The sequence below is a fragment of the Vicia villosa genome, unplaced genomic scaffold (genome assembly GCF_029867415.1).
Source record: "Vicia villosa cultivar HV-30 ecotype Madison, WI unplaced genomic scaffold, Vvil1.0 ctg.005445F_1_1, whole genome shotgun sequence".
Taxonomy (NCBI): domain Eukaryota; kingdom Viridiplantae; phylum Streptophyta; class Magnoliopsida; order Fabales; family Fabaceae; genus Vicia; species Vicia villosa.
The window spans coordinates 39,466-64,741 of NW_026706622.1; the positions used below are offsets into that span (position 1 = coordinate 39,466).

At 37.1% G+C, this 25,276-nt stretch overlaps 1 protein-coding gene across 1 annotated transcript; it reads left to right on the forward strand.

The window, feature by feature from the left end:
• Window positions 1-10,109: 10,109 nt before the first annotated feature.
• On the forward strand, window positions 10,110-12,422 carry LOC131642621 (uncharacterized). Its single transcript, XM_058912848.1, has 2 exons — window positions 10,110-10,949; window positions 12,354-12,422. Exons 1-2 carry the CDS (start codon window positions 10,110-10,112, stop codon window positions 12,420-12,422), a joined length of 909 nt encoding a protein of 302 aa, XP_058768831.1.
• The last annotated feature ends 12,854 nt before the right edge of the window (window positions 12,423-25,276 follow it).

Genomic DNA, 25,276 nt, shown 5'->3' on the forward strand with positions numbered 1-25,276 from the left:
AATCTAAGTTCAAGTTTATTCCAATTAAATAGGCTTATTGAAAATTAGTTCAACTATTAATTTAATCGACCGATTAATATCACAGTTTAGAAAAAATAACACCACCACGTTAATGTACTATTTAAACTTAGCTACCAAATAAATTTTCATCAAATTCCGGACAACTAATTATACCGCTTAATTCGGCTATTTCGATCAAACAGAACTGTTTTGCATTTTATTAGTTCTATATCCAGTACTATTATACACTTCCCATTCTAATGTTTCTAATTATCAATATAATTACTTCTACAGTGAAATGGGAGTATTATACTACTACATGCATCATACCACTTTTGTTGTTCTTATCTTCTAGCCATACTTCTTTCATTACTCTATCACTTAATTAATTAGGGATACATAGGTCATGATTTATTTTAATGTAATATATAATTTTGGGAAACTATGTACTACAACTAGTATAATGTAAAGACACACCACTTTTGTTGTTCTAATCTTCTAGCCATACTTCTTTCATTACTCTATCACTTAATTAATTAAGGATAGATAGGTCATGATTTATTTCAATGTAATATATAATTTTGGGAAACTAAGTACTAGAACTAGTATAATGTAAAGACACAGTATAATTTAGGAACAAGTGGTAACCAAGAACAATTATATAATTCAGCACATAGGAAACAAAGCACACAGGCGGCACAAAATTAGTTCATTCGGAATAACATAAGCCAAAGATGGAAACAGTAAGTGGCAATGGTCTTTATCAAGGCACATCATAAAATCAGAACAACATTCTAAACGAAACCCAGACGACCAACAAATTTTCAGCAGCAACACAACATATATAGAACAACACAATAGAGAAATCTAATAATCTAAATCCCACATGAAATTCATCATACTCTCATTTAGGTAGTAAGAATTCCCCCCTTAACTTGGCTTGAGTGCAGCTTTAAGGAGAATCAATGGAAAATTGGAGAAAAATGACACTTTAGAGCAACACTTTGCTTTCCCCTTTCTCTTCTTCTTCTATTTCTTTTTCTCGGTTTCCTCTCTCCTTTCCATATTCCAAAAATCACAAAAAGTGGTACCACCACTTGTTAATACTTCCTAATGGACCTAATTAAAATACATCTTAATACTTAAAGATACCATAATATAAGCCCAATATCATTTCTACCCTTAATGTAAAAATAATACTCCCATTTAAACTCTATTAAAATAAAATCCGATTATTTTAATATATCGACTGAATACTCAGTGACTCAAATTCCCGGTCTAATCTTAATTACTCAGAAAATTCCCAAAACGCTAAACATTAACTCATTAATATTTTTAATACTAAAAATAATAAAATCTTTGATTAAATATATATCCGCTATCCCGAACTAATACCAACTAAATCATCCTAAAATGTGAAAATTTCAGTAAACATCTCAATAAATAAATAATATTATTCTTCCGACTATCCGACTAAAATCCAACTTTAACTTGATAAATCCGAATACGCCTCTTAAAATAATACCGACCTTCCTAATTCGACTAAATCCAATATTTAAACCCTTTAATAATTTAATTAACAAATTAATTAAGTTCGGGGCGTTACAGGAAGTGCATTGGCTAATGCACACTGTGGAGTCAAGAACAAGTCGCAGTATTCTTGACATCATGGAAACAACTTTGCTCAAGGAAGTGGCATCCCCGGTACAGCTAGAGGGTTAGTCTCTAACTAGTCCTTCTGATGACTCATGCATCAGAGTGTCTGATGTCTTTGGAGAAGTAGCAGGGATTCATCAAAGTGTGAGCTTGGATGACATAACTGCATACCTGCAGGATGGAGGTTTCCTACTCAAACTTGGTTTCAAAATTAAGTCTATGAGAGCATTGAACTTTGGTTTTGTTAAGGAAGGAAGTTCTTTCAAGTGGCAGAAGAAGGAATTGAATTCAACTGCTAGATGTTAAAACACAATGTTTTGACATTTAGTTCAACATCAGAATCTTAGTTGGTGAAGTGGCACATCAACTTAAGATAAGAAGATCTACAGAGTTGAAGATTGAATACTTCAAAAAGATCGCTCTCATTGCAGTTCTTTGGAATTGCTGGGTAGAGAAGATGTTACATGTTCTTGTCTTAGAAAATCTAAATTTTTTATATATAACATGTTGCTTGAAGTTCAAGTTTCACTTCAAGGGTCAGAATATCCTTGGAGAAGTTAAAAAGTGGCATTTCATTTTTTTAAATGAGGATTTATGAAGGAGGTAATTAAACAGTGGCATTTGGTTTATCTCAGAAGTGGGTTCGAAGGATCAAGATATTCAACATGTGGCAGCTGATTATTCTTGAGGATAGTCTTAGACGGATTACTTTTGGGCAGAAGAGTAATAAGTTGAAGACAAAAAGGAGGTGTTTTCTATTCATCTCTTGGAGCTTGTGGTAGAAGTTCCGAGCTATCTATGGAAGATTATATCTTGTAATGGGATGAGGATGTAGGTCTCCCAATGTGTGAGACTGATTGTATTCTAATAAAGCTGGTGCCGCAGTGGTATTTGAAGATTATCAGATGGTGTTTCTTTGTGTCGTGCAAGATGTCCCAACAAATGTCAAGACATTATGAGAAGTGATGTTTTCTGTTTTGGTTAGAAGAAATATTGACTCAGAGTGTGGATGCGTTCAACCAAAAGAGTTGAACAAAGGGTGAGCTCTTGAAGACATGAAGATGCGTCTTATGTATTCCACTCATCAAATGGTCTTATTTTGACTTTAGTCAGAATTTGTCTGAAGGTCTAACTGGGTGTTGGATATGTTCCTTGTGATCTCCGAGTTTCAAGAGTAAAATTGGGTGTGCATGACAGGGGGAGAAGTGGTCATGTTTTGAAGAGCAACTTTTAAGGGGGAGATGTCAGTTGCTTTGGCAACATTTATGGCCAAACAGGGGGAGAAGTGATTGTCACCCTAGATTATGATTTTGTTGTTGTTTTCAGAATAAGTTTTCTCTGGTATATGCATGTTATGTGATATGGAACTTGTTCAGCAGGTTTGATGTTGTGATGTGTATCAGCAATTCTGCATATCTGGTAGTTTGCTAGTTGTTTTCTGCTGCTGTGTTTCTTGGATATGGTGACAAGAATGTTTTAGCCAAAAATTTTCCAAAGGGGGAGATTGTAGATGTTTTTAAGTTGGCTGCATTTTGTGGTAAAACATTGTGTATCTTATGGATGTCTTGACTGATATTATGACATACTTTGATGTGCTTGTAGAATATGTTTGAGTTGCTAAAACTGTTTTTCCGTTGGATGTCATGCTGGATGTCATGACATCAGTATCTGATAGCATGGGCTGTTATGTTTTTCTGTTACAAGTTATTTTATGTTTCCTTATTTATCTCAAGCTATATTTTGGGAAATTAGAAATTATGTGCTGATTGTATATCAGTAAGAGACCAAGTAATTGGATATGTTTTTAGCACCTTAAATTGTGGAAATTAGTTTCAAATTGTGAAGATATTCTAGGAGCAAATGATTGAAGTCCTAACCTTAAAGAAAATATCTTGGAATGCTTTTCGCAAGCTGCTTTGGAGAATATCGTGAAGCTCTTTTAGCAACAGTTTGTTTTGATTTGGTTCTCAACGATATATTCAGCTTCTAAGTTTGGTTGTTGAGATATTTTAGGAAACTTGATATTGTTTCCAAGATTTAAGGAGTTATTTTCTACAACAATGAGCTTACGGATTTACAAGATGTTGTGCAGAGAGTTAAAAAGCCCATGGATAGCTGAAGCCTATAAAAAGAGACCAAGACCTAGGGAGATGTAGACTTTTGATTTCGTATGTTTTATATCAAAATTAGGATTGCAGTTTTGAGAGTCTCTTGTGCAGATTGTAAGTCACCCGTGTATCGTTTGTGATCATGAGGTTGACATATTGTTACTTAATAGCTTGTTAAGTTATTGTTCTTCTCAAAGCGTTTAAGTAAGAGAAGTATTGTTCTTGGAGGAAGCTTTGAAGCAACTTCAAATTGTATTTATTTGTGTGCTTATAATGTTAGAAATTAGACTGTCGATGTAGTGGCTGAGTTGTTGACTGCTAAACATCATTATTATGATTAGGAGTGGAATGGAGATATTCCATATCTAAGGAGGACCTAGGTAAAAGGGTCATTGGGTAGTGATTAAGTGAGAAGTTGTAAACGGGGAAGTATAGCTTTGAATTGATACTGCTAATAGTGGACTTCATCCTTGGCTTGGTAGCCCCCAGAGTAGGTTGGTTAGACCAAACTGTTGTGCTTTTATTGCTTTCATGCACTATTATTTGTATTCCTACCGTGTCTGTTTTACAATGTCGGATCAGATGTCATGACATCATATATGACATCTAAAGACTGGCACATACCAGAATTTCAAAAACTATGTATTTTAATGATATAATTTTGTACACAATCAGAAAAAGTTTCAAAAATGAAAGGTAAGGAATACTTATACTTTACATGAGAAAGTCCCTCTAAGTTAAAAGACTTGATGAAGATCACATATCCTGATTAAGAACCGTTTGGGTAACTCCCCCTAGTGGCAATAGATCAGATATTGAGATCTTTGAAAGTCTTGATTCTTGATACCAATACCTCCAAGCGGGATCTTGAAAACTCAGAGACTTTTTAGCTAGGGATCTTGAATATCCAGAGCATGGTTAGCTAGTCAAGATCTTGAGATCTTCAGAGCCTGAAAGAAGTCTAATTCTATTCTTCTCATGACTTGATTGTTGACTTGATTAACTTAGAGTCTAATTGTCAAATAAGATCTTGAATACTTAGAGCCTGATTGAGTTTTTCAAGCCTGATATGTGTCATACCCCAATTTTTAACCCTAAGATTATCCATTCATTTGAATTCCAAGCATTGGTCAATATCACAATCTTGATGGTTTATCTTTGGTGATGTGCTCACCTTATCTTTAGGAGGGACCACCAAGAACCCATGTTTGTTTAAGCTTGTATATGTTATACTAACCAAAATACCAAAATATTGCTTCGTTTCTTTTGAATGTTTGTGTTTTGTAGGTACCAAGCCAAAGTATCCATTAAAAAAGGCATTTTTCAACATCTTCACCAATACAAATTGATTTTCATAAGGGAGCAATCGATTTGCACAGTTGCTTTTTGCACCAAATTTTTCCTTTTTCACCAGTGCAAATTGTTTTGCATAAGGGAGCAATCGATTGCACCAATGCGAAATTTGAAAAATGAACGCAATTTTCAGCTTTTGAGGGTTTTGTCACCATTTTCATGTGGGGAGAATATTCTTGATTTCATTATTAATTCCCTACCTCATAATGATCAAATTCTATCATTCACCCTCATTTGATTACATGTGCACCACTTGATCATAATTTTGGCTTCAAATTTATTTACCAAACCTAATTTCATTTACCAAGCCTAACTCCAAACCTCCACTAATCCCAAGCCTAAATCCTATAAATAGAGGCATTCTCTCATTCAATTCTCAAGCTTTTGATATCCAAACTCACCTTGTAAGAATTTCTCCAGAAGCTTTTGATAGCCAAAATCACTCTAGCAAAATACTTTCTCAACCATCACCAAAACCCAAATCATTCAAATCTTTGTTTTCAAAAGTTAGTAAGATTCACATTGAATCTCACTAATCTTTGAGATAAACCTTCATCCATTCTCTTTTTCTTCATAAATTGTTAGTATATCAAAGCATTTGGTGGTTGTTCTTGAAGTTTGATTTGAAGTTTGAGCACAAATTGGTAAATCTCTACATTCTTTTCCATCCTTAAAGATGTGATCCATTGTTGATTGAGCGTGTTACATCCTTAGTGTAACTTTGGTGCTAATTGCTTGTGATTTGATGGTATTTTCGTACTCAATTGTTGCTGAAGCGGTAAAGCGGCAAGCAACAAAAGATTTGGAAATATTTACCTGGGAAATCTTCTCCACAAGGACTAGGGCATTGAATTGTCGTTCAACAGTTTCCAAAGTTATGAGTTGGAATTGAATTGTTTAAACCATAAAAATAGAAAAGTAAATATCACACAAAATAATTCATTCTTTAGAAAGAAAAGACTTATCAAATGTCATACCCCAAAATTTGCCCATCCCATTTCACTCTCAAACTCATACAAAGATTCAAGGCTCAAGGGTTAACCCAAGGCACACTCTCCTAACCAAGGACCTTCTGAACTAGGGTTTTGCATTCTCTTAAGAAAATTGGTGAATCAAGGTCTCCAATGGATTTCATTTGGCTCATTATATGTCAAACTATCTTCATGCCAAAATTCAAGCTTCAATTCCAAGGATTGCTCATTCAGATGCTCAGATAGTCAACAGTCGACTAGTTTGACCTAAAAGTCAACTATGGTCAAATCACAATCAAAACTCCTGATTTGTGGTAAACATCCTTATTTTGAAGCATCATTCATTATTTTATCAAAGGTTGATCATGATTTATCTAGGAAAGCTTCAAAATCAACAAGATTCAAAGTTGCTAAATTAGGGTTTTTGGTCTAAAAAGTCAACTGTACTTTGAGTGGCCATAAATTTCACTTGGAGTATCAAAAATTTCCCAACCAAAGCCTATTATGAAGGAAATTGAAATCTCTATAACTTTTTCTCTAACATGCCAAGGCCAGAAATGCTTCATTTGAGAGATATGGTACAAAAGATTATAGGTCCTTTTCAAAAGTCAACCAAAAGCAGTTTTTTGTCAAAGGCCATATCATAAAAATAAAATCTTCAAATGGAAAAAAGGTTCCAAAGTGGCTTATAGAGGACATCTTGAGGTTTCCAAGAAGTCCTAGAACTCTTCCATATCTTAAAGATTGAGGGAGATATGCCTTGTCAAAGTTGGACAATTTTGAAGACAAAATGTGAAACAAAAGTGGTTCAAATTGGATTTTCTTGCAAGTGGGCCTAACATTTTAAGGTCTAATCTTGATCCACAAGTTATCCAAGCCACCAAATTCATTTTCCAGGAATTATTAGGTTTTATTTGATTTTATATGGTTTTTTGATTCATTTAAATGATGATTAAAGTTATATAAATCAAGTGGAAAATCAAATATTTGATTGAAGACCTCATAAAGATCAATTCCAATCAGTAATTACACTATATTTCAATATAATTTCGTGCATAAAGAGATTGGAAAGAGAAGGAGCAATATTGATCAAATTTGGAAAGATTAAATTCAAGTTTCAATCAAAGTTTCAATTTCATAAATCATAGATATTTGATTCAATTCTTTAACCTAATTTGTTCCACTATAAATATAGAACCTAGGGCAATGCATTAGGGGACGAAATTCTGGGCAAAAGAACCACAACCAAGAGCAAAATTTCTCCAAGAAACTTAAGATTCGGTTTTGGAGATTCGGTTCTGGATCGTTGCACTACATCAAAACCCCAGAATTACCTCCAACAAGCCACGATATGTCGTTTTAGATTCAAGGTCGATTACATTGATTCACGCATCCATAATGAATTTTGTTTGTATATTCTGGTTTGTCTTGGTGTGTTGATCGTTTCCGGGCAGGAAATTCATTGTTTACGTGGTTCAACCGTGATCCACCATTGTTAGGGTTAGAGGTCTTAATTTGGTGCTTTGCGTTTTAGGTAAAATTGGGAGCAATTGTGGGTACCATTGGGTTTAGGGGAACTGGACGAAGAAATCCCCATGGTCGCGAAACATTTATATGCGTGTATGTGATTTTTAGGGTTTGCAGGTTAATTGGCTGCGAAGGCAACCGTAGCTAATTCGTAGCTAAAAGTTTCAGAAAATTATAGGGTGTGGGGAAGAAGAAGGTAGCGTGGCAACGTGCCATTGGGTCATTCAAAAAACGTGCGCTTTATTTCTTGTAATGAGCGTATTTTAATATTAGTTGTTTTGTTTTCGTTGGCTTAATAATTGAAATAACTGGTGGGAATGGTAAGGGGCGCTAGTGTTCACCTAGGGGTTGAGGGTTCGATCCCTGGCCCTTGTTGCTATTTTTTTCAACAAATATCTCCTATAGATCCCATGCGCCTCACTCATAGAGCTTTCCATGTACCTTCAGTTCTCTACCCTCAGATCCAGCCACCAGATCTCTAACCACCTAGATCCAACGCACATGACTGAATAAACATCACATGGACCATCAGCCTGGCCACATCCAATAAAAACCTGGTTTCTTTTTACTTTTTTTCTTATATTATTAATTATATAATTAACTTAATATGTTTTTATATACATAATTTGATTTTCAAATTAAATCAATAATAAAATTAATATTAGGATTTATTTATTAATCGTTTTGATCGAATTAATCGGTCGTGATGGTTAATAATCAGTTATTTAATTAATTAAATAATATAATTCAAATAGGTTTATTTACTAAAGGGTTTTAACCGATTCAATTGGTTACGATGATTAGTAATCCCTCATTAATTCGTTATTCGTTTTAATCAAACCTATTGATTACGATGATTAACGATGAATAATTTCCTTCTAATAATTTATTTAAAACACATCAATTTGCTAACGGTCATAATCGAATCAATCGATTAGAATAATTAGCAATTCTTTATTTTATTTGTAAATTATGGTGATCAAACCTATGGATCATCGCGATTAATGGAACATATTTTAATTAGGATTGTACGCCATATTAAAACACAATTTCTTTTACAAAATGACAAACTACGAATTTCAAAACTGCGATAAGGTAATTCAAAATACCTTCACACATTCATACTAAATCTAAGGCGTACAACCCTGCCCCGAACTATGTTGACTCTGATCCTCCCAAAGGAGGTACGTATGCACTTGGATAACCAAGGCGAGTCCCCTTCCCCAAAACCTCAATTAGGTTTAAATCTCACTTTTAACCCTCTTCATTTTCTGCCATTAGTGATAAACTACAAACCTTGCCATAATATTCTTACAAACCTTAAATGCAAACCTTAGGAAAGGGTTAAGGGTGCCTAACACCTTCCCTTAACCTGATTATAATAACGTAACCAGAATTCTTTAAAACTTCGTAGGGTTTCCTATTCGCCCTAGCAGAATAGGTGGCGACTCTAAAAGTCTAAATATTTAGGGCAGGTTGCTACAGCTGGCGACTCTGCTGGGGATAACACTATTGGTGAATTATTTTCCTCCTAGGTCTTGGTTTAGGGTTTAAGCATTGGTTAATTATTAGGGTTTGGCTGAATTTTTAGGGTTAGGGTTTTGGATTAGGGTTTAGGTTTTTCCCTTTTTTAATATTTAATTTCTCCCTTTATTTATTTATTTGCATTTTTTGTTTATTTACAATTATTTGAATAAATATTTGTTTAACTATTTATTTGAATGTATTTCTTTTGCATGATGGGATATATAATTGCGTTAAAACATAAGTGTGGGAATTATCCTTAAGACCAGGGGAGACTTGCATCATCTATGAGTCTTATTGATAATTCCACTCAGAGTGGATTGAATATTTGGAAATGTCCAAAACGAGGCTTGACTTTGTTAAGGGCAGGACTGGGTATTTGGCTGATCTCTCTGAGAACCTACCCCTAAAATTCGAACCTTATGGGCAAACAAGTTGTTCTAAAATACAAAGAGACAAAAAGTCTCGGAGGCTACGAACGGCCCCATGAGACCCTTTTTAGAATATACCCATGGGAAGGGTAGGCTCCCTAAGCCGTTACGTCGAACCTATGAACTTAGGGCTTATGTACTTATGTGTTTAATTATTGTTTTTTTATATATTTTTTATATCATATAATTGTTTGCATGCATCATTCATCATATGCATTCCTTCATCATGTCTTATCCACAGGAAAAAAGAATAAAAAATAAAAAATATATTCTATTGGTGAATGTTCAGGAAAATGAGTACTAAGAAGCCCATCATCCGCTTTATTATCTCAACTCCAGACATCAAAAGGCTGAAAATAATCAAGGAGAAAATGCCATCAAGTGCTTTGGATAGGTTTGTGGTTCGCTAGGGGGATATTCTGGATTTGCTAAGGGTAAAGGTTCAAGAAGAAGCTATCACCGCTTTGGTTCAGTTCTATGATCCACCGCTCAGGTGTTTCACTTTTCAGGATTTTCAGTTGGCTCCAACCTTGGAGGAGATGGATGCTATGCTAGGATTTTCAAGGACTAAAAGGGAATTTTACACAGCAATTCGGAAAGAAGTTGAATTTTCAGATTTGGCCAAAGCTTTAGGAGTGTCTGCTACGGATTTGGAATCTAATTACAAGACTGATGGTGATGTACATGGGATTAAGAGATCCTACTTAGAATCTCAAGCTTTGTGTTATGCTCAAAAGAAACAATGGGACATTTGCGGACATTTTCTCGCTCTCTTAATTTTTGGTGTTGTTTTATTACCAAAAAACGTTGATTATGTTGATCCTGCTGCGATTCATGCTTTTACATCCTTTAGGATTTTTTATAAGGATCCAACTCCCACCATTCTTGCTAACATTTACTATGCCATCAATGCTCGATGTGAAAGGAAAAAGGGGATGTTATTTTGTTGCATTCATTTATTGTACTCTTGGTTGACTTCTCACCTTTACAAAGCAAGTTATTTGATCAAAAACTTGACTAGACATGAGTGGTCTAAAAAACTAAGGGCTCTCAAAGCAGATTCTATCTTCTGGTATGCAAGGAAGTTGAACACCGAAAGGATCATATACAAGTGTGGAGAAATCAACAATGTGCCTCTAATGGGAACTTTAGGTTGTATTAATTATAAACCAGTGTTAGCATTGCGCCAATTGGGCCATTCTCTGGATGGTGAGCCTTCCAAACAACAAGTGGATGAGTTAATTTTGCATGACAACAGAAAGGGTGATCCTAGAACATTAAAGAAAGTAATCCAAGCTTGGAAACATGTTCAAACAACGAACTTTGGGCCGAAGAATGTCATAGCTAAGGAGCCTTACACTAAATGGGTTCAAGAAAGGGTCGGAAAGATTTTTCTTCCTTTTGTTGTGGATCCAGCATACAAGCCTGATTCTCCTAATCCTGTTCCTCTATCCATCGAAGAGATAGAAGGGATCAGGGCTGCCTTGAGACATCCCGAAAGGAAAAAGAAAAATTAGAGCTTCGCGTACATCAACTGATCAACGAAAAGAGTCAATTGCGCTTCGACCTTAAAGAGAAGAGCCAAGAGCTGCAAGCCATTAAGGAAGAGAAAAGGGTAAAAGGAAGCGTGCAACAGAAGGTGTCCTAAGTGCTAACTTTAATTTAGTTGCACATAACGAAAGGTTAGAACAAGCAAGTGTGGAAATCGCAAAGTGGAGGAGGTATTATGAAAAAGCTTCCCGTGACAAAAAGGAGTCAGAGGAAAATTTAGAGGTTGTAGTCTTTGAATTAACTGATAGGACCAAAGACCAAGAGGTGCAAATAAGGGATCTTAAATATGACCTTCAAGAAGCCCGCAATTCTAGACAAGAGGAGCGCTAAAGGAGATTGACCACGGAAGAAGCACTTATACAATGCACCAATGAGCACAATAGAGCACTTCTAGCTTTGGCCGCACTTAGGGAAGTATTTGTAAAACAAAGAGAGCTATTTGAGGAAGAAAGGGATGAAAAGGATTATTGGAAAAGGCAATATACAATTGTTTCTACGGCAAGTGAGCATGTGAGCATGGTTCCTAAGCTTCTTAAGGATTATGAGAAATGTCGTGAGAACTATGACAAGCTAGTCTTCTTGTGCAATGACCTAATCCAAGACATCTCGAAGATTTGGAAAGAGCAGAATCTTCTCCCGTCATTCTTCCCGAGGTGGTGAAGGAATTCATGGAGCTTTGTAGAGATATGGTGGAAAAGTTCAAAGCGGATATCCAAAGGCGTTCTTAGACATTTACTATTTCTTTGTTGCGTTTATTTTTGGGTGTTTAATTTTCAGTTTCTATTTTCGTTTATAATTCAACAATGAATTAGTAATTCCTTTTCAAGTTTTTTTCAATTAATAAAGTGTGTTTACTTCCGCATTACTCATTGTTCCTACAATATTCACCAAAAGGATTATTTAAATAAAAATGTTTTAAATAATAATAATAAACGTGGATAAGACGTGAACATAACCATAACATTCATGACATGCATATCATTTCAAATAGGTTTCAAAAACATTAAAATGGGGAAATTATCTTTATCTCCAGTCACATCATTGGAGAGGATAACCAAGCAACCATATCGCCGTACCAAACCAAGTCTCAAAGGAAGAAAGCAATGGAACAACTAGAGCACAATCAAGCCGCCCTTCGTGAAGAAGTGACTCAATTGAAGGGTACTGTGGAGGAAATTAAGGGAGGAATGACCCAAATGCTGAGTTTCATGAAAGATCTCATGGATAAACAGGAGAAGGCTAAGGAAACTCAGGATCGGTTTGAGGATATACTGGATGATGGCAACCCGTTGTTGGGATAAATTCCAAGTAGTGACCCTCATATATTGAATGCCTACTATTCCAAGAGAATCATCAAATCCCATGAGGAAGGAGAGACTTCTCAGGAAGGATTCATCCCTACCATACAGAAGGAGGGGGTATCCCACACAGTTCGCATCCCTGTCAACAATCCTCCTAAGAATGATGACTACTTGGATCTATAGTATGGTGATATGGATAATATAAACCAGATACCCCAATACAAGAAAACTTCCCCTAACTTTGGAGAAGATTCTAAGGATAACGGACAAATTAAGGCATTGGAAGAAAGGCTAAAGGCGGTAGAAGGGTACGATGTCTTCGATGTGGATACCTTCGAAATGAGTTTAGTCCCCGAATTGACTATCCCGCATAAATTCAAGGTTCCCAACTTTGAGGAATACAAAGAACTCACATGTCCAAGGAACCAGTGGCACATACATGTACGAAAAATGGCTGCCTATGCCCACGATCAAAAGTTGATGATACATTTCTTCCAGGATAGCTTAAGCGGAGCATCTGTTGATTGGTACATGTAGTTGGAAAAAGCCCATATCCGAAGCTGGAATGACCTTGCTAACAAATTCCTAAAACAATATAAGTACAACTTGGATATGGCGCCCAACCGGATGCAACTACAAAATCTGTCACAGAAGAAGGATGAGGCGGTCAAAGAGTATGCCCAAAGGTGGCGAGAAATGGCTTCTCGAGTCCAACCTCCCTTGATGGAAAAAGAACTGGTAGACATGTTTATGGGCACCTGCCAAGGACCATACTACGATAAAATGGTCGGAAGCATATCTTCGGGATTCTCGGATTTGGTGGTTATTGGTGAAATGATCGAAAGTGGGATTAAGAATGGAAAGATATAAGGGGCATCCTCAGGTTCTTATCACTCAAAGAGACCCAACCAACCTTCGCGAAAAAGAAGGAAGGGGAGACCAATGCAGTAGTGCATCAAGAACGTAGAACTCCTATGTCATTTCCACAACAACAAAACAGGTTTCAAGGCCCTCAAAGGAAATTTGATCCTTTGCCTACACCCAAGAGCGAAATACTGAGATACTTGATAAGCAAATCGTTAGTAGAAATCAAACCATTGGCACCTCCTCGTCCAGGGAAGGCTACGCCCAAATATAATACCTATGAAAGGTGCGAATACCATGCTAATTCTCCCGGACACACATTGGAAAAATGTTGGGCCATCAGGCATAACGTTCAGGATCTGATAGAGTCATAGGCAATTGCCTTTGACAAACCTAATGTAAAGACGAATCCTATGCCCCACCATGATGGGGCAGTGAATTCAATAGAGGTCGTTACCGAGAAAGAGTTGGTTCAACAAAGAAGCTCCCTCATAGATGTACTTAAGAGGTATCTACTTATAAAGGGGTTCACTTTAGAACATAACGAAGCTTTCAAAAACACTCTGCAAGGACTCATGGATCAAGGGTTGATTCAATTGAAGGAACACTCTGAGGAGGAATATGTAGCCATGGTAGATAGGAACGAGCCATTGATGATACCTAGTACAGGGGCAAGGAAGCCATTAATCATCCCCTATTCTAAACCACCATTGCGGATAGCCACACAAGAGCATACTAGGGTCATCCCGACTAACCAGAACAGAGCTCCATATCCTTTGGACAAAATGAGAGCAATACCCTGGGAATACAATTCCAATGCTAATGCTGCTGTGTCAAATATCTTGGGACATGGAGGCATAACCCGTAGCGGTCGTATATTCAAAACTGCGCAGGCACAATTCCAGCCTAATCGAAACTTGACACAAGCTAGTGATTAAGTTGTTGTGGGGCCAAATGTCGATAATACCCCTAAGGATAGAGAAGCCACGGATAAGGATGCTGAGGAATTTTTGGCCTTAATCAAGAAAAGTGATTATAGGGTGGTGGATCAGTTACAACAGACACCATCCAAAATATCACTCCTATCACTATTGGTACACTCCGAGAAGCATCGTGACGCCTTGATGAAGATTTTGAATGCCGCCCATGTAACTAAAGACATCACGGTGAATCAATTTGATGGGATGAAGGCTAATAAAACGGCTGAGGCATGTCTGAGGTTCAGTGATCATGAGTTACCTCCGCAAGGAAACGCGCACAACAAAGCCTTGCACATCTCTAGGGTTCTGATTGACACAGGTTCGTCACTAAATGTGATGCCAAAAGCTACCCTCGACAAGATAGCCTTAGAAGGTCTCATTGTCAGACCAAGCCGTCTAGTGGTCAAAGCCTTTGATGGATCACAGAGTCCGGTGTTAGGAGAAGTAGACCTACGAGTTGTAGTTAGTCCTCATACAGTCTGTATCAACTTCTAAGTAATGGAGATAGAACCAGCTTACACATGCCTACTAGGGCGTCCTTGGATTCACGCAGCTGGGGCAGTCACATCCATTCTCCATCAGAAAATAAAATTAGTTGATGGAAACTCCATAGTAACTGTCAATGGAGAAGAAGATATATTTGTTAGTAACTTGGATTCATACAAATACATCGAGATTGGAGAAGGGGCATTAGAAACTACATTCCAAGCACTAGAGATTTCAACTGCGGTCACACTACCTGTGGAGAAAATACGAAGGGCGGTAACATCTTGAAGAGACCTACAAGACCTGAATATGGAAGACTAGGGCAAAGTGTCAGAAATCCTGGAAAATAAGAATCGCTTAGGGTTAGGATATCAACCGTCGAAGATCACAAGCGCTCTGAAGGAGGATCAACGATTCCCCTCGATTATGCAGACTTTCGTGACAGGCGGGTACGAACATGTGGCTATGATATCCAACATGGACTCTAAGGATGGAACATCCAACTTCATCTGAAGGGTCAGATCAGGAGAGCAGCTCCATAACTGGACAAGCCTGGAGATACCGAAGATAGTTTTCATTTCAAAGTAATTTGCTTTTGTGTTTTTTCTTTCAATAAAGACAATAACGCTCATGCCTCGCCCGAAGCATAGAGTTGGTTTGTAAGGGCCCCATTTACTCTCAATTTTAAGGTTCATTTAATAAAATTGTCGTTTGCATTTTGGTATTGAAAACATTGTCTCTTCTTACATTTACTTCTTTTCAAAATGACGAATAAACTTTTTCACAAAAGCACATCCATATCTGCATACTAAAAACAAAACATAAAACATGGGCAGATCACCTTCTAACACTACCGATAATAATACTGCTGAAACTCAATATAAACTCGAGGCTCTCGCTAATCAGTCCGAGGAATGGGATGAGGAAGACGATGAACTTTCGGAAGAATTGTCAAGGTTAATAGACAGAGAATCCAAAAGCATGCTCCCTCCTCAAGAGGCCATTGACATCATCAACTTGGGTACGGATAAAGAACCCAGGGAAATCAAAACTGGGGCAACACTGAACGAGGATGTGAAAACCACACTAATCAAGCTCCTCCGCGAGTACACAGAAATATTTGCTTGGTCGTTCCGTGACATGCCAGGGTTGGATACAGACATCGTTGTACATAGATTACCGCTCAAAGAAGGGTGTGCACCTGTCAGACAAAAGCGTAGAAGAGCTCGTCCTGACATGGATAACAAAATCCGAGAAGAGGTATTCAAACAGTTAGACACAGGGTTTCTCGCTGTGGTTGACTATCCGCCATGGATCGCTAACATAGTGCCAGTTCCTAAGAAATACGAGAGAGTACGCATGTGTGTGTATTATAGGTATCTAAACAAATTAAGTCCAAAAGACGACTTTCCACTACCACACATAGATGTGTTGGTGGACAATACAGCTCAAGCTTTGGTTTTCTCCTTCATGGATGGGTTCTTTGGGTATAATCAAATCAAAATGGCTCCCGAAGACATGGAGAAAACAACCTTCATGACATCCTGGGGAACTTTCTGCTACAAGGTAATGCCTTTTGGGTTACGAAACGCAGGGGCAACGTATCAACGAGCCATGGTCACACGGTTCCATGACATGATTCACAAAGAGGTCAAAGTATACGTGGATGATATGATTGCTAAGTCTTGTACGGAAGAAAAACATATCACACACCTGCAGAAATTGTTCGAGCGTTTGAGGAAATTCAAACTGAGGTTAAACCCAAACAAGTGTAAATTTGGTGTGAGGTCAGGAAAGCTATTGGGATTCATTGTGATCCAACGAGGCATAGAAGTAGATCCCGACAAGGTGAAGGCTATACAAGAAATGCCTGTTCCAAGGACAGAAAAAGAGGTTCGTGGGTTCTTGGGTAGGTTGAACTACATCTCAAGGTTCATATTACATTTAACAGCCACATGTGAGCCTATATTCAAGCTACTAAGGAAAGATCAATCGATCAAGTGGAACGACGATTGTCAAGTAGCATTCGAAGCTATAAAGATCTACTTATAAGAGCCTCCGATACTCATACCTCCCGTGACAGGGAGACCACTAATCATGTATCTCACTGTTCTCGAAAGGTCTATGGGATGTGTACTGGGGCAACAGGATGAAACAGGCAGAAAGGAGCACGCTATTTACTACCTTAGCAAGAAATTCACGGATTGCGAATCTCGGTATTCGCCATTGGAAAAGACATGTTATGCCCTAGCATGGGCCTCCAAACATCTACGGCAATATATGCTGACACATTCCACATGGTTGATATCGAGGATGGATCCTTTGAAATACGTGTTCGAAAAGCAAGCTCTCACGGGTAGAATTGCACGATGGCAAATGTTACTGTCAGAATACCACATACAATATGTCACTCAAAAGGCAGTAAAAGGGGGTGTATTGGAAGAACACCTTGCTCACCAGCCCCTCGAAGAATACCAGTCTATGAAATTCGACTTTCCTGACGAGGACATCATGGTAATAAGGGACTACGAAATACCAGGAACCGATGAAGGACCTGAACCAGGGGCAGTGTGGACACTTATGTTCGATGGGGCCTCAAATGCACTAGGACATGGTATAGGGGCAGTCTTGACATCTCCTGACAATCGTCACTTACCTTTCACTGCGAGATTATGCATCGACTGCACCAACAACATTGCAAAATACGAAGCGTGTATATTGGGGTAAGAAGCTGCGATTGATTTAAGGATTAAATTGCTTGAGGTGTATGGGGATTCAGCATTGGTGATCCACCAAGTAAATAAAGAATGGGATACTCGAGATGCAAAGCTAATCCTAGATCGGGACCTCATACTAGAGTTAATGGCTGCATTTGAAACAATCACTTTCACTCATATCCCAAGGGAAGAGAATCAAATAGCTGATGCACTGGTAACACTTTCCTCTATGTTCAAGGTAACTTGGCCGAACCACGAACCACGAATAACGGTTAGACACTTCGATGAGCCGGCCTATTGTCTCACAATTGAGGAGCAACATGATGATAAACCATGGTACCATGATATCAAAAGGTACCTGGAGAAACAAGAATACCCGGAGAACGCCTCTACGATTGACAAAAAGACGCTTAGGAAATTAGCAGCCAAGTTCTTCCTGAGCGGAGATGTCCTATACAAAAGAAACTACAACTCGGTACTACTAAGGTGTGTGGATAAAAGTGAGCCCAAGGAGATTATCAAAGAGGTACACGAAGGAACCATCAGAACCCATGCAAACGGACATTCAATGGCGAGAAAAATACTACGAGCAGGATATTATTGGTTAACAATGGAAGCTAACTATTTCCAATACGCAAGAACATGTCACAAATGCCAAATCTACGCTGACAAAATACATATGCCGCCTAATCCGTTGAACGTACTGAGTTCATCGTGGCCATTTGCAATGTGGGGGATTGACATGATAGGGATGATCGAACCGAAAGCTTCTAATGGACACCGATTCATATTGGTTGCTATAGATTACTTCACCAAATGGGTTGAAGCCGCTTCTTACACCAACGTGACAAGACAAGTAGTCACCCGGTTCATTAAGCATAACATCATCTGCCGGTATGGGGTTCCAAACAGGATTATCACTGACAACGGGTCGAATCTAAACAACAACATGATAAAGGAGCTGTGCGAGGATTTCAAGATCGAACATCACAATTCTTCACCATACAGGCCTAAGATGAATGGCGTTGTCGAAGCTGCGAATAAGAACATCAAAAGGATAATACAAAAGATGGTGAAAACATACAAGGACTGGCACGTAATACTTCCCTTCACCATACACGGCTACAGAACCTCGGTGCGCACGTCCACAGGAGCAACACCATTCTCTTTGGTTTATGGTATGAAAGCAGTCCTACCTGTCGAAGTGGAGATTCCTTCAATACGAGTCCTGGATGATACAAAGTTAGAAGAATCGGAATGGGTAAAAACTCGTTTTGATCATCTTAATCTCATTGAAGAAAAGCGACTGACGGCTTTGTGTCACGGGCAACTCTATCAGAAAAGGATGAAGAAAGTGTTCGATAAAAAGGTCCGTCCTCGAACCTATAAAGAAGGAGATGTCGTTCTTAAGAAAATTCTACTACCTCAACTTGATGCCCGTGGAAAGTGGACTCCTAACTACGAAGGTCCATATGTCATAAAAACGGTATTCTAAGGAGGAGCACTCGTCCTCACCATAATGGATGGGGATGAACTACCACATCCAATTAATTCCGATGCGGTCAAGAAATATTACGCCTAGCAAAGGCAGTATCATAGGCTATGAGCCGAAGGCAAACTACAAAGGATAAGGATTCGTGCAATCATCCATATCTAAGGTCAAATGATTAATGGGACCCTCGATAACAAAGGAGCAACGACAGTATTAATATCATTTCTATTTGTCATTTTCCTTTTTCACATTTTTGTACATTCGCCGATTTAAGGCAGCATCAATAAAAGCTTTCTTTTCTTTCAGACTACGTTTTCTCATCATTTCAATACCATTTGCAAAGGATGAATTATTTTCATAAACTTTAACTTGGATTTACTATGAGAAACTTACAAATTTTTAATACTAAAGCAACGAAACAAAGCTACGAAATCTCCGGAGGGCAACATACGCCTTACTCCGCGATCACTCTGATCTACTACGACTCTTTTACAAAAGATATTATCAACGGATCATTCAAATACAATCCAAACTAGGATTTATTCTGAATAAACATTCTACACATAAACACTACAAACCGGCACAAGCAAAGCCTTGGCGCAAGGCCAAGTAGGGTTAAACAAATTCAAAGGGCTATGAGGAGATAAAACTCTGGGATCATCATACATACGCATTAGCATACATACATGCAACATTTACACCCAACATCGTGCATCTGCAATGATGATACATGCATACGAGCATCACACTATCAAACATTGTACAAACAACAGGATCACATGCATATACATGATGCATACGCATTTACAATACAACTTTTACACAGGTAAGCTTGTTAGAACCATGGCAAGTAATCCCTTTTAACAGGTGAATTTACTAGAACCATAGTGTCATACCCTAATTTTGACCCCCCTGAGATGTCATATCTTCAGGCTTCTCTTCAGATAAAAACAGATCCTCAGAGCAGGCACTTATTCATCTGGAGCTCAATCGAGGGTGTTTAGAAACAAAAGAACTCAGGCAAAGGATCAATCAATAGAAGAATTAGTCTCTAATAAAATCATGGGACCCAAAAGCTCCATTTTATTCACCTATGATTGATTAGACACCCAGTCATCTGAACTCAGGATTACCCAGGTCACCAGACTAAGGTTTTGAGCCTATCAAGGACTACAATCAGGGATCACATTTGGGAAACCCTAAAAAGCCCTAAGGTGTCTATCAAAAGCTTCAATCATCTTCAAATGATCCATATAACAACATCCATTAGGAATTACACCTCAATTCAAGATCTACAGTCATCAATTTCATCTGGTCGACAATTAGGGTTTTTGACCTAATTCACCTGGACAGTTGACTTTTAATCAGGACATGAACCCAAAACTCAAAACATGGTTCAAGAACTTCTATTACCTCAACATAGTCCATTCATATCAACCATTTGAGGAAAAGAACTTGGTTCATCACAAAAGTCCAAAATCTCACTTCATCTGAAAAAAGTCAACTATACAGGACCACCTTTGAATTTTAGGGTTTTTGGTCAAATCATGACTTTTAAGGATCAATATCATCAATATATGATTATTAAAGTCATTTGAACCAAAAAATTCAAGAAAATTCACCAAGGATCAAAAAGTCGGGAATTAGGATTTTTAAGGGCATTGTGGGAACTCAAAATTTCACCTACACAACTCAAAAAACTTCCAACATGAAAGTTGTAGATCTTGCAAAATAAAACAACATCTTACAATACAACTTTTTTCAAGAAATCAACCATTTAAGAGATTTGGAATTTTGAAGCTTTAGGTCATATAAACTTAGAAATTTTGGGCTCAATTTACACAATTTTCCCAAATGATTCTGAAGAAACTCCAAACTAATGATTTGAAGTAGATGTTTAGGGCTTTCCAAATTGTGCTCAACCTTCTCCAAATTCATTTTGAGCTAGGAGTTATGCTTGTTCAAAGTTGGCCTCATGAAGTGAAATTATAGGTCATGCATCATTTTGGAACTTTACAATTTTGTGCATATAGTCTCACTTATGGATGCTACACGACCCATAACACATATGCAAACATGCCATGCATTCATTTTCACCATGGCATGAGAATTGAAGAAGATTCCCAAAACAAGAACATGTGATTATGTAATGATTACATTTGGGAATTTATGGCAAATAGATGAATCATCAAAGGAATCTTCCTACCAACCAATTAGAGCTCGTTCTGCATTAGAAATGTTCCCTAAGATCAGATGGAATCAATGGATAGGGAGCTAGCTCGAAAATGCAATGATCACATTTTGGATATTCCTTGAATTCCTTCATGGACAAGGAACCAAGTTAACCTCACTAAGCAAGCTCACTATGATCAAATGCCCTGCATCATTTTCCTATAAATTGAAGAGCATACCTTCATATTAAACACACCAAAGCAACTCAATTCCTTGCTTTCTCCTTCTCTCTCTCATGCTTATGGTTTTTCAAAGTTCTTTGGCAAGAAGAATCGTTTTCTTCAAACCAGAGCTCTTCTTTGGAAAGTAAGCATTCTAACATCTCAAGGGGGTTCATTTGAGGCGATCCAAGCATCTGGATCACTTCTGTAAGTGGAGGAACACCAATGATGCTTTCATTTTGGAGCTCGTGCAGTTGAAGGTCCATAGAGCAATTCAGAAGGTGTCAAGCCAAGCTAAATATCCAAACACGTTCCTTAGGGTGTGGTGAAGCTATTCAGATGGCCGCAGCTCATTTGTAACTGCAGATTCATCAACCTCCATGTCCACTTGAAGCTCAAATCGAAGGGGTCGAGTAGAACAATTCTGAGGTATTCAAGTCACAATAAACATTCAGTTAGCATCACTGAGTCCCAAGGAAGCTTTTGGGATAGTTCATACAAGCCCATGTGTTTTCCATCAAGCTCACGACCTCCATTTTCAGAGGTATTTTTTCAATCTCCAACTCAATAATTCAAGTACTCTTTCTTGTATATCTCGATACCAGTTTGTTCATCATCATCAGAGGATTGAAAACCCTCTATCATCATTCATTTATTCATCTTATGCATCATTTAATTTTAAAATTAGGTTTTATGTGTTCTTCGTGTTTTCTGGCAAATTATATAGTTATAGGTGATATAAATAAATGTTAGTTACATATTTGAAATCGTGAGAGAATTTAGAGCAAGTTTGCTCTTTACATCTTTGCAAATGGTTGAGAATTGAGAGAGTTCAGAAATTAAAAAATGAGAAAGCTCGAGGTTGAAGATGACAATGGTGGTGGCGCGTAGAAATTCAAATCCAGGGTCTAAGTTTATTTTATTTTGAGTGGGAGTTGTTTTACAAACGACTACATCGTTATAGCCCAGTGGTAAAGAGAGTTTGTGTGTTGCGCGTGCCCAAGGTCTGGGGTTCGAATCCCCCTCGCCTCAGACCTTTTGATTTTATTTTCTTTTTTCACTCTATGCACTAGACAACACACATATTGCAATGAAATCCCCTCTATAACACCATGCGCACGTTGGCTAGTTGGTGTGTGTTTTGATTGTTGGCTTCAAGAGCGTGGGTTCAAACCATGGTGAGGCCAAAACATTATTTTTTATCACTTTTCCTCTTCATTTTCTTCACAACTTCACACAATTAATTCACTTATCAAATTAATTCATTTTAACTTCATTTTTCACACACTTGTTAATTAATATATATATTTTATGAATAATCAAAAAAATCACAAAAATATTATTTATTTTATATATTTTTATTAGGTTAAAAATGGTGTTATTTTAAGTGTTTTAAATCTTTTTTAATGCATGCTTTCATTGAAATTTCAAAACCTAATATCTCATAAATATTTTAGTGGTAAAATCCTAATCATTTAGGTCTTAATTAGGTATAGATATTATCTTTACTCTAATTAAGTTGACTTTTTGTCAAAGTTCAAAATGTTTTCAAACTTCAAAGTAAACAGACGATCGAGGTTTTCAAACAACAGAACCTCGCATCTTCTCAACTGTTTCTCATAAACAGTAAATCAATTTTTAAATATTTGGGCCTCTAATAGAGTGTAAGTCCCAACACCTTTTTCTTTTCTTAGTTTGTTTTCAAAAAATGTATTTACAAAATCCTCTTTCTGTTTTCAAAACATTCTTCTGGTATTTGAAGGGCATTATTCCCGGTGATACTCTTCAGATACCTATGTGACCTATGTCCATCTTCACTTCTTCTGTTTTCAAAAACCTTTAACTGTTTATCATAAATATTCAAACTGTTATCAATCAACTGCTGGTAAGGCTTTGTACATACTTCTTCAAAGGCCTCCACTCCATCCAGTTTAGGCTTTACAAGATTTCAATTTACAGTCTTTATTTAAAATTACTGTCAAAATATAAACTGTTTATATATTGTTTAGAACTATGTCTGAGTGTAAACCTTAGGACAGTTAAACTATATATATTATAGGAATATGGCCTAGGATTGAGAATGTCTTCCCGGTGAAGGCTCTTTCCTAATTAGAGATCTTTAGTTCAAACCCTCAAGATGAATTATTCCTGGTGAAACATCTTGGCAAATGCCTTAGAACAAAAAATAGGATACACCCACCCAAGAGGAATTATTCCCGGTGAAACCTCTTACCCATTTGCTTAGAGCCAAATTAAGTTCAAAACCACATAGCTTTCTCTTGTGCTATAACAAGGACCCAGACTTTTAAACAAGCTAAGATTGTCTCAATCTCATATTGAGCACACATTTTGGAATGAGAGACATGGACAGTCTCTGTCACCCTTATCTTCATCAATCTTCCTTAACATAGTCTAGGATCCATATTTGCTTATCCTTAGCAAGAGTCAGCCTTAATCTTAGGTTTAAAACAAGAAGTCTCAATTAGATAATTTTTCTGCCATAAATAAAACCCCTTTAAAATAAAAACCCCTGGAAAGGGTCAGCCTCCACACATTCCTTCATTTTAATAAAAACCCCTGCAAAGGGTTAGCCTCCAAAATCACTCCTTTAAAATAAAAATCCTTGGAAAGGGTTAGCTTCTAAAAAATCAGTCTGTTAATAGATAAATCCTCTAGTAGAGTAAAACTCCCCAAAGAGTCAGCCTCAACCTTGGGCCTCATACAAGGCATCAAATAATAACTTCCCCAGTTAAGAGTCAGCCACCAACCTTGGGCTTTGTACAAGGTAGATAATAGAGTCTCCCCAATAAGTCCTTCATCATCAAGTATCCACAACCCTGGGCTTTGTACAAGGCAGATAAACCACATTTCCTGAGTCATAGATTCCTAACCTCTAGGATCTTTTTCCCATAGAGTCATCCACACTCAGTTTCCTCAACAGTCAGCCACAACCTTGGGCTTTGTACAAGGCAGAAAACAATGTTTTCCCTAGCCAAAGTAGCCAAAACCTTGGGCTTCATACAAGGCACAAAATAGAGTCTCCCTAAGTAGAGTCAGCCACAATTCTGGGTTTTGTACAGAACACCAAATAAAATCCATCAAATAAACACTTTCCAAGTAGAGTCAGCCTCAATTCTGGGCTTTGTACAGAACACAAAAAATCTTTAGTTTAAATCCATCCCCAATGGAGTTATCTCCCAGAGTCAATAAAATAAATCAATCAAAAGCCTCAAGCTTGGGCCTCACTCAAGCCAGCTCAAAAATCAAATCTTTCAAACAATAGATAGACATAGCTCATCTTCATAGGTAGATATTTCTCCTATCTCACCACAAACAAACAATCATTTCAAACAATCATTTTAAAAAACAATCATTTCAAACATTCTCCCATTTAGGGACTCGTGAAAGGCTTGCTCTGGCAACACACCCAGACTTGTACGACCCTTTCCCTAATTTGGTTGACAATCTTTCATTCAAGAGGCATGTAGCTGTCATACTTGATTAACCAAGTAGGCTCCCTCTCTTAATGAAACATCATTTTAGCTTTTTCTGTCACTTTAAAAATGTTTATGGTGGAATAGTAAGAAATACCTCTCTGTTAATATTTTAATATAAAATAATTAAATTTTAAAATTATTTTCAAATAAAATAAATTATAATTTTAATTAATAATAATTTTAAAAAATAAATAAAAATAAAGAATTTATTTTATAAAATTTTATTGTAATAATACTAAATAAAAAGCTAATAATTATTAATTTTTTAAATTTTTTTTATAGGTTTTTTTTTTAAATATAATATTAATAATTCAAGTAATATATTAAATTTTTTATTAAATAAAAATTTAATTCTCTCTCCTAACACAAAGGAGAAACTTTCCCAATAACAAGCAACAAACACAACCACATTGACACAAAGAAGG